General features: G+C 40.6%; 1 protein-coding gene across 1 annotated transcript in view; it reads right to left on the bottom strand.

The window, feature by feature from the left end:
* The window catches only part of cyp17a1 (cytochrome P450, family 17, subfamily A, polypeptide 1), a 17,131-nt gene continuing 6,020 nt past the window's right edge, over nucleotides 1-11,111 (bottom strand). Inside the window, exons 4-8 of the mRNA XM_028603332.1 lie at nucleotides 10,165-10,251; nucleotides 5,863-6,081; nucleotides 3,016-3,185; nucleotides 2,082-2,185; nucleotides 1-481 (exon numbers count right to left, since the gene is read on the bottom strand). Of these exons, the coding sequence (XP_028459133.1) occupies nucleotides 201-481; nucleotides 2,082-2,185; nucleotides 3,016-3,185; nucleotides 5,863-6,081; nucleotides 10,165-10,251 (861 nt within the window). The 3' untranslated portion in view covers nucleotides 1-200. The remainder of the gene's footprint in view (nucleotides 482-2,081; nucleotides 2,186-3,015; nucleotides 3,186-5,862; nucleotides 6,082-10,164; nucleotides 10,252-11,111) is intronic.

Here is an 11,111-nt window from a genome sequence, read left to right as displayed (position 1 = left end):
TATTGGACACCAACATTTTATTTATAAATAATGTACAGAACTGTTGGTTGAGTTATGGTTACATTGTGAAGAAATTGTAATAAATGTCATGCATACAAAGAGATGTTATATGTCTTATTCACTGCAACACGTTTGATCATCTGCCTGCCTGATGAATGCTCTTAGGTCACAAATGAAAACCCCTGATGTCGGGAACAGTCTCAACATGCCTGCCACTGGTTTCCCTCCCAGCCTGGTCTGGGCACGGCGTTCACCTTGTACTTGGCCGGCTGGAGGACCACACCAAACTTACCCTCCAGACTGGGCAGAGAGTGGCCTGCTGGGACAGAGAAGGTGAAGCGCTGGAGGAGCCGCGACAGGAAGAGGAAAAGCTCCATCTTGGCCAAGGCCTCACCCAGACACACCCGGAGACCGGCGCCAAACGGCAGGTAGCTGGACGACGGGATGATCAGCCCTGTGCCTTCACTGTTCAAGAACCGGCCTGCAGAGGAACAACACAGGAACCCATATCAACACACACAAGCAAAACTACAAGGTAAAGATTATATTAATAAGAGTCTTTTAGTTTAAGTTCTTTGTTTGTTTTGACTGGCCAAGCTAAGGTCATCCTAAGTATATGTATGAATAGGTGTATGTGTGTATATCTCAGTCCTTCCAGAAAAATGCGAGTTTTTTTGTGATTGTTGCGGGCAAAAATCCTTGATTATGCGGCATGTTTTCTTAAAAAATGCAATGGAATATGCGGGATATTTATGCAATTTTATGCGATGAAATTGTGGGAACTTGCAAAAATTGCGGGAAGTTGCCAAAACTGTGATTTGATGAAAAAGAGAAAAAAAGTGATTCCCCCAACACCCTGCTTTTCGATGACGTTCACGACGCGTAATTACGTCACTTCATAATGTTCCCATGGGAACAGGGGAAAATGGCTGCTCTTGTGTGAAGTAAATGCAACATTTTTCAACTTTCTGCTAAGATATGTTATGGGACTTTTTTGCAACTAAAATGCGGGGATTATGAAATCATGCAAGCCCCGCATATTTTGCGCGGAAATATGCAATTTATGCGGCGTATTTAAAAAAATGCGCCCCCCGCATAAATATGCGGACTTTGGCTAATTATGCATTAAATTATGCGATCGCATAATCACGTTTTTATGGAGGGACTGATATCTATAAGCACAAGAAAATGTGTGTGTGTGTGTGTGTGTATGTATGTGCATATATGTGTATCCTTCATTTTTCTTTTCTTTCTGTAACCTCTGACACACTGTCCATGTGTTGTGTATCTGTGTTGCACTGGTATTTGTTTTGTTTTGCTTTGTAATTAAAATTAAAATAAAGAAATAAATAAACTACAAGGTCCACATGAAAATCTGCATCATGCCAAAAAGCTATAAGGATTCTCAGTTCTGTTGCAGAAGGACCACATGCTATCAGTACTATCTTAAAAGTTCAATTGATTTCAATTTCAAACAGAGTTCTAACCATTCTTTTGGTTTTCTTAGTTCAGCATTTAAGATATGATAAAATGGAGGTAAATTTCTAATTCCAGAAAGAAGAAGTCTAGATTATCCTGAGCAGCTAGGATTTTTTCTTTTCTTTTCCAGAAAGACACATTGCTGTTGCAGCTAAATATTATTTTTCAATGTTTTGAGCACCACAAATGAAGTTCTTGGGTGGATTATCAGTCAGTCTCTAGACACTTTTTAAGTTTTACAATACCTCAACATATGCTGCATGTCACCCAGAGTTTAAATGGTCTCGGGATTCAAATATGTTTTTACTGCATTTGGATCATAGATCCCTGTATAATAAAACTGGCTCAGGTGGTTGGTGGCTAGAGACTAGTTCATTTTTCCATTCTACATCCTGTGTCCTTAACAGCAGAGATGGCTTATTTTTGCATCATCATTAATCTGGTTCTTTTTATATTGAGTTCAGTAAAAAAAACTGACTTCACAATTGGCCTTTTCTCCAGCCGACATGAGAAAATGTCTATTGGCTCCACACTCAACAATTACATTTCAGTGCATTACTGTCCAGAGTAAAACCTGGTATTTGACAGCAGTTTCCTCTCACCAGGGTCAAAGAGCTCTGGGTATTTCCATTCCTTCTCATCATGGTGCAGAGACCACAGGTTGATGATGACGCGAGTTCCTTTCCTCACTGTGAAATCCCCTATGCTAAAGACAGGCACAGACACAGAGAAGAACAAACTAAATGTCTGTTTTGACATAAATGACACAAAATATGGAGCAACATTCTCCAGAATCAGTCCAGTGTCAGACCAGTTATGTGTACCAAGTCAGTATGACATGACTGGTGCTGTATATTCTCGCAATGCCAGACCTTCCTCCACAGCGCTGCGGAGGAAGGTCTGGCTAGTCCACACAGCATTCCAGGATGGGAGAAAAACGTGCTCTGGTTTATTGGCATTTCTGCAAAATATTCTGTGTGTACGTTCAAAGGTGGTTTTAGTCGTGCAAGAGAAAACTCTGATTGGACAGATAGTCTAGCTAGCTGTCTGGATTTACCCTGCAGAGATCTGAGGAGCAGTTAACCATAGTCCTCACAAATCCACCGGAGGTTAGAACGCCAACACAGACAAAGCGGAAGCTACCGGACAACCGGGCGAAAAGAGAAATCCGGCGGAATTTCCGGCAGCAACGGAACAATACTGGAAGTGGAACGTCGTGGATATAGACTAGTGCTGTATTTATCAGTTGCATTGTTTCCATCCTGTCAGAGGTGGATAACAATGAATATCCCTGAATGAGATCTCCTTATGTCAGCATCCTTTTATATAGGCTACAGTCTGTGGTCGACACACATACAGACCCTGGGCAGCGCTTTTTCATTTTTCTTGTGATTTATGTAAAAGCAACAACTGGAGACCCGTTCTACAGACAGGTGAAAACACACGCACCTGGAGCTATCCACGTGTGATCCCGTCACTCAGGACAGATGTTAAAACCCGGTCAGAACAGCCTATTGTGCCATGTGTTGAGTGTACCTGGTGTCACTGAGGGCCACGTGGGGGATGAGCAGCGGGGCCACAGGGCGGATCCGTAACACCTCCCTGATGGTGGCCTCCAGGTAGGGCAGACTGCCTCTGTCACTGAGCTGGGGGGACCGGTCCTCCCCCACCTTACTGTCCAGCTCCTCCTGGATACGCCTCTGCACCTAAACACACACCCACATGCACATTTTACACTCTGTTTGTAAGAGCATACTACACACAGGCCTGAAATACACACACACATGCTCAGGTCCTTTTACATGTACAAATGGAGAGACTGCTGAACAGGCGCCCTAAACGGTTGGAGGGTGTGTGTGTGCGGGGGCGGGGGGGTTCTGTGCCTTGCTCAAGATCGCCTTGGCAGTGCCCAGGAAGTGAACTGCCATCTCTCCAGCTACCAGTCCACACTCCGTACATTGTCGGGTAAAGGGACTTGAACCTGCGACCCACCGGTTTAACAACCCAACTCCCTACGGACTGAGCTACTGCCACCCCAAATATTAATATCATTTTTTAAACCAGTTTTGTTAATTGGGGTCTTATTTACTCAAGCATAATATACATTTTGTTCATCAAATTGTCAGAATTAACAGGAAAAAGCATACGATCATGTTTACTACCGTCCGTAGTACTTTTTCGAAATATCACTTTACATGTGATTCCCTCATAAAATACATAGATCAGAGCTTTCACGAGCTCTATCACCACCAACGTTTTGTGGTATCACGGTTGAGGATGTAGCATCTGTGACCCATCCCCCACAGGTTTCTGACGGCATGGCTTTAAGCGTGAATTATCATACATCATGATTTTCATCGGTCGCTGGGGGTCTGAAAATCAAAATGTGACTGTGATAGGCTGAAACATCTGTCAATAAAGCTGATATAGTTGAAAACATACTTATCCACAACTATAACCAAGACTCACATATGGAGAAGTGAGATAACTAAACTGTGGAAATAGAATGACTAATTTCAATGGATGGAGCCCGATTAGCATCTAGTGGACTCCAGAAGAACTACAGCTCAACGCACATAAGATTGGTTTCTGTACAGTACATGTTTGTGAAGTCACAAAATGCTAATTAAAAAAATAAAAATCAAACTTCAACACTTCACCAAGTTGAGTGTCGAGCATGTGGAAGACTAGACAGAAGAATACAGGTTAATGATATGGCTGTATGGCTAAAAAAAAGCATTCCATCATCCCAACAGACAATCCCTGTGTTCCAAACTGTTCCCTATCATGGAAACAGTGCACTATATAGAGTGGTCGCCATTTTGTAGTGGTGTTTGAATTCTCCGCCGTTAATTTCATTCACTATATAGTGCACTATAAAATACCCACAATGCACAGCTAATTTGAGTGTACATACGATGTACCCTACATTTTACTCCCATATACCCACAATGCAACGCGGCCCTTTTTTCCCGGTGGAGAAGAAGAAGCTGAAAAGGAAAAATGGAGCGGGAAATGTAACATGCAACATATATACAAACGTACAACCTTTTACTTTTCTCCTGAGGGCTCGGTTGCTTTGAGGGATTCATTATAAGTCATTTTGTTTCAGTTTGTTTAGCTGATGCTGGGCGCGCCCACCTCCGTCGCACAAACAACCGGCACATCTACTGACGCAGCGATGTTTTCAGTGCCGAAATCTGGTTTGGTCGTTTCCTATATAGTTCACTATTTAATAAACACTATATAGGGCAGTGTTTATCAAATGGGGGTACGTTTACCCCTAGGGGTTCTTTGGAGGACTGCAGAGTTTTTGCAAAATGCAGTTACAAGGCTGTGGTTACTTCTACTGTCTCTTCTCTCTAGTTTGTTGCTTTTTCAAAGTTTTTGTAGCTGTTTTTAAAGTTTGTCACCTTTTTTTGAAGGTTTTGTCGTTTGTTTTGACCTATTCTTGGCTTTCTTCCTCACTTTTTTCTACTGTCCTTTTTTCTAAGATTGTGGCTTTTTGGAATTTTGTGTTACTTTTCTCGCCCTTGTGTTGCCTTCCTTCTTTCCACTGTGTTTTTTTTCAAAGTTTTTATTGCTTTTTTGAAGTTTGTGGCTATTTTTTCGACCTATTCTTGCCTCACTTCCTTCTTTCTACCGTCTTTTTTCCAAGGTTTTTCGCCTTTTTTCATCAGCATCTAAAGGTTTTCCAGATCCAAGGCTGTTGTTTAGTAAATCTATCGCTGACATCACTGTATTCTTTCTCTTTATAGAGACTTTTTTTTTCTACCAAAAATGTATTGCGCTGGTTAGGGGGTACATGGCTTAAAACACTGTTCAAAGGGGGAACATTATTGAAAAAAGCTTGAGAACCACTGATATAGGGAATAGAGGATGGATACCTGACCCAAGCCCATAGTGACCCGACAGAACCCGACGGGCCGGGCTGGGTTCGCAGAGATATTTAGAAATTATGTTTGGGTTCGGGTCGGGCTCGGTCACATCAGCGTGCCTCTTGTGCGCGCCTGTGTTAATGTGCGCTTGTTGCCCCGTGTGTGCTGATGCGCTCATCTGTTGACATTTCCGAATGCCTTCCTACAGTTGCTTAATAAAAGCTTTCCACACAAACAAACAAACATTAGTCATTAGTCATTAACTGTATTGGGCTCGGGTCAGGCTCAGACATAAATATCTTAATTGCTGTCGGGCTCGGGCCGGGTTCGGTTACTAGCCTACTCTATCGGACGCGGGCCGGCCTTGGACAGAAAAATGCGGCCGATCTGCACTCTAATAGGGAACAGTGAGTGAGTGAATGAGGGAACGGTTTCGAACACAGCTATTGTATGAAGGAGAGATTATTTTGATGCCCACCTCTCTTGGCTGCTGCTCCAGCCTTACCTGTGGGTAATGGATGAGGTACGTGATGGCCCATTTGAGCACAGTGGTGGTGGTTTCCACGCCAGCTCCAAAGATGTCTCCCACAGTCATGAGGAGGTGGTCATCACTGAGGCCCACCGACTCGGCACTGATCCCTGCGGTGTTGTTGTTCTCAGCGCTGCGTTTGGCCCTCAGCAGAGCATCCAGCAGGTCTCTCTGCACATGGTCACTGTAGTCTGCCTGGGAGGGAGCACCGTGTCAATGTACACTCACACTCATAGTATACTGTACACTGCATTAGATGGGGTTTGCATTAAATAGATAAAGCAACTTAAAATGACTGTTACAGTGAAGTAGGGCTGCAACTAACGATCAATTTCATTGTCGATTAATCTGTTGATTATTTTCTCGATTAATCGATAAGTTGTTTGGTCTCTAATAGGGTGAAAAATGTGGATCAGTGTTTCCCAAAAAGCCCAAGATGACGTCCTCAAATGTCTTGTTTTGTCTACAACTCAAAGATATTCAGTTCACTGTCTCAGAGGAGAGAATAAAGTAGGAAATATTCACATTTAGAAAGCTGGAATCAGAGATGTTTTGATGTTTTTTTCATAATAAAATGAAACCGATTATACAAAAATTTTAGCGATTAATTGAATAATTGACAACTAATTGATTTAGCTATTAATCTTTGCAGCTCTGAAGTGAATCATGTCAGTAACAATGTGTAATAATAACAATCATTGTGAGCAAACAGCAGAGCAATCAGTATCTTGAGACAGATTGGTTGACTGGGTTGCCGATCATGATGGTCAACATTGTCCTAGTTTCAAATATTACATATTTCTTCTTAAAAATTATGGATATGATGATGATTGATTGTTGAGTAGAGTTGGTGGATTCTGGTAAGGTCAGCAGCGGTGACCGTCAGCATGACGTGTTTTCCTTTGGGGACATAATTTAAAGGTTGAAAAAAGGTAATAAATTGCAATATATAGCAGACTAACACAAAAACCACAATAATATGGTATAGTATCGTACCGTGGGGGCCTCTGGGCCCAGTTTTTTAAAAGTAATCCAGTGGGATTTCGGATCATGGATTGGAGCAAATCTTGGAAATGGGTTTTTCAAAAGCAAAAGAGGGATTCCGAAACTAAAATCAGATCATGTAATCCGATCTTACATTTGATCTGGATCAAACCTGCCTTTTGGGTTTTTCAAAACTTAGAACTCGGTATGGGATCTATTTGATCAACAACAACAAAAACAGGATTATCCTGATCCCACCATTCAGTTGTGATTTTTTGAACCAAATAAAATCAGAGTTTTTTTTAAGTGAATGATCACAAATTCAACGTTTATTGATGATACATTTCTTCATATTTGAAGCATATGTGAAGCATGTCCCATCTAATGAGATATGGACTATTGGATAGTATTATCTTTGTTTTGTTATTAAAAGATTATAACAAAATAAGGAATGTAAAATGTTTCTGTTTATTACAGTGTTTCTGTTTCTTAAAATTAAAACAAACAATGTCTATTTGTCTATATGCCCTTGCTGTCTATATGATCCTGGATAGCAAACATGGGATTTCCAAATCCGGATCATTTTGATCCAGATTACATTTTTTGAAAAACTGTACCCCCTAGTAGTTACATAGCTGGGTAGAGGTCATAAGCAGCTGTGGACCTCCAGAGAAATATCATTGAAAAAAACACTAAAACCTTAACCATGAACTGGCAGGGACCCATTTAAAGGTCCCATGGCATGAAAATTTCACTTTATGAGGTTTTTTAACATTAATATGAGTTCCCCCCGCCTGCCTATGGTCCCCCAGTGGCTAGAAATGGTGATAGGTGTAAACCGAGCCCTGGGTATCCTGCTCTGCCTTTGAGAAAATAAAGCTCAGATGGACCAATCAGGAATCTTCTCCTTATGAGGTCATAAGGAGCAAGGTTACCTCCCCTTTCTCTGCTTTGCCCACCCAGAGAATTTGGCCCACCCATAAGAGAGAAAGAGACATCATGGCTTTCAAACGAGCAAAGTGGCAGTTGGTCAAGGCCACACCCCCACCCTCCGCCTTGCACCCCCCCACCCCCCTCAATAGCATTTAAAGCTACAGACACAGAAATGGCACATACTAAGGAAAGCTCATTGTGGGACTGGCTCTAGTGGCTGTAATTCTGCACCAAGGCTGAATTTCGGGAAAGAGACTTCAGATACAGTATTAGGGGACCACTAAGGTCTATATAAAAGAGACTTCAGATACAGTATTAGGGGACCACTAAGGTCTATATAAAAGAGACCTCAGATACAGTATTAGGGGACCACTAAGGTCTATATAAAAGAGACCTCAGATACAGTATTAGGGGACCACTAAGGTCTATATAAAAGAGACTTCAGATACAGTATTAGGGGACCACTAAGGTCTATATAAAAGAGATTTCAGATACAGTATTAGGGGACCACTAAGGCCTATATAAAAGAGACTTCAGATACAGTATTAGGGGACCACTAAGACCTATATAAAAGCATCCAAAAAGCAGCATGTCATAGGACCTTTAAACTCACAGACATTTTACTAGAAGATTTTTCTACCAAGACTTAAAACTTGCTTGATTTTGTCGGAACGTCAACACGGGAAAAAGACTGACTGACTGGGATTGAGTTTTACCAATTTACACTAAACGATTGAGAAGACTGGAGCGCGCCCAGACTCTAACAAGACTCTCGGGCCAGTTGTTCAAAGGTAAACTGATCAGATTTTGGTTATTGGATAGGATCAAATCTTGAAAATGGGTTGTTCAAAAGGGAAAGAAGGATTCTGAAATCAGATTAGATCACGGAATCCAATCCTAGTTTTAATCTGGATCAAACCTTCAGTTTGTGTTGTTCAAAACTTGTCAGTAGGATTTGCATAACTTTGATCCAAAAAAACAGGATTATCCTGATCCCAACAGGGGGTAGGATTTCAAGGTGGATTCCAGGAAGAAAATGTAGTAAAATTTATCAATTATAATACATTTGTATCATTTAGTGTATACTTTTATTTATATTTTGCAATTCACTTGTGTAACCGTTGGAACAGTGATAAAGTAGATAAAGTAGACATAGGCTACCAATTAAGCTATTCAGTATAGTAAAGTTAAAGTAAAAATAAAATAAAAATAGAAATGATCTTGTTCCCGTGTCTAAACGAGAAACTGAAAGAGCAGAAGCACAGATAGTCCTGGCAGAGGAACTAATCAAGCTGACCAAACTGCAGCAAACCAGAGCCAGACTTCAGATCCGCCTCCTAAAAGCAGGGCTTTTCAAAAGACAAAAATATCCACAATGTATTTGTTAATGTATATTTGTTTTTATTTGTTGTGGCTCAGATGAGGGGTCTTAAAAGAAATTATGAATAGAAGTGGATGGTTATGTTATTTTTGTGTTTTGTCTCAAAATAAGAAACCCTTACGGTGACCCCATGTTGGCTCTTCTACCTGTTCTTTACATAGCTGGTAGCCCACATTGTGATATGTCATCTAGAGCACTGGTAATCTGGATTTAGTAATCTTGAAAACTGTGTACCTGGATCAGGGAGATCTGGTCCATTGTTGCTTTGAAAAACCGGCATAAAAGTAAGACAGATTACCTGATCCTGAATAGCAAAAAATGGGATTTCCAAATCCGGATAATTTTGATCCAGGTTAAATGTTTTGAACAACTGGCCCCTCAAATTTCCAGTATTGGAATGAAATCATGAGGGGCCTTATGATTTCATTCCAATACTGGAAATTTGTCTCCAATAGTATAATCGCTTGAAAAGTCGTTTGGTGTAAGATCGGCAATAGACTACAATACAATAGACAAGTTTTACATTTCCGCATTATAACATGTGTTCCAAAGTGACCACGTTTGTCTCTGAAGTAAAGGCTGGACTACAATAGAGCTGTTTGGAGCAGTTTGTGAACAGTGTTTTCTGTTGGAGATGGTAAGTCCCTTTGGGGGGGACTTTGGGCTTTTTCACTTTGTAAACCTATTACATGCCCAAAAAAGATATATAACACAATAAAGGAAAGGGAAAAAGCCAAAAAGCATAATATGAGCACTTATTGAGCCACTGTCTCTATTTTCCCTATAATAAGTGGACTATTTTGAAGAAACAACTCGCATATCTAAAAATTCTTCTGTGCAGGTGCATAATAATGACAAATGACATAGTCCTTTCCAGGAACTTCCCACAGAGATTATAGTTACAGATTGTGGCCACTCAAACCATCTTTACCCCATTAGTGACAGCACAGGGAACATTATGAGCAAGAGGCCAACTGTACCTTGTGTTCATCGTATTTCTTCTGAAGAAGTTCGTCTCTGACTGAAACACACTGCTTCAGAAGACGCAGGTCTGCATTAGGAAACATCTGGGGCAAAGAGAGACAGCCGTCAGTAATATAATGACGTTTGTTGTATAATGAGTGCATGTATATTTTCAATAGACACGTTAATACAAATACAAACAGTATTTTGGTAAGTCTCTCTATTTTGTTCCAGCGTTGAGTTAAGTTGGATGGTTGTATTAAATATATTTCAATATTGAAGGTGTTAGGAAAACATTTTAACATCCAAAATTAAAAACTGCATTTAAATCAGTATAACCACTGTAAAGAAACAATGCTCATTTTACACTGTCATGAAGGGGACACTTCTTTTTCTTTTCTTTTTGTTTATAGTGGAATACAAGTGATCAACGTGAAGACACACATGGAACGGTACAAGACAAAAGGAGCTAAAATGGGGGACATAATGTTTGCTTAGATTATTTCATTTTAATACACACCTGGTGTGTGTGTGTGTGTGTGTGTGTGTGTGTGTGTGTCTGTGTGTGTGTCCCAAAGGACAGAGGATAGCGAGGCGGTGGGGCGGATCCAGGGTGGGACATTTAGGGATAGCTGGGTCAGTGTTAGTTCAAGCTGCATTTACCAACTATATTTAGTCGGGTCAAATTTGACCCATATTCAGAACGTTTCTACATCAGAAATTTGGGTTTCTTTCAACCAAATTGTCAAAAACATTATGTGGATGGTTCCAACAACCATTACTCTTCACAAGTAAAATAAAAGATCAGCTCAGTACTTTCATTGAATTTGGATGTTTTATTCAATTTTATAGCATTTGGAGAAAAAAAAGAAGACAAAAGAATGTGAAAAGAGTCAAAAAATGTCGGTTCAAAAACAGGTTCAAAAACGTAGGGGAAAAAAAACACCAAAAAAGCGCAGAAAAA

The sequence above is a fragment of the Perca flavescens genome, chromosome 17 (assembly GCF_004354835.1).
Source record: "Perca flavescens isolate YP-PL-M2 chromosome 17, PFLA_1.0, whole genome shotgun sequence".
Classification (NCBI taxonomy): domain Eukaryota; kingdom Metazoa; phylum Chordata; class Actinopteri; order Perciformes; family Percidae; genus Perca; species Perca flavescens.
This window is presented reverse-complemented; position numbering and strand designations above follow the sequence as displayed.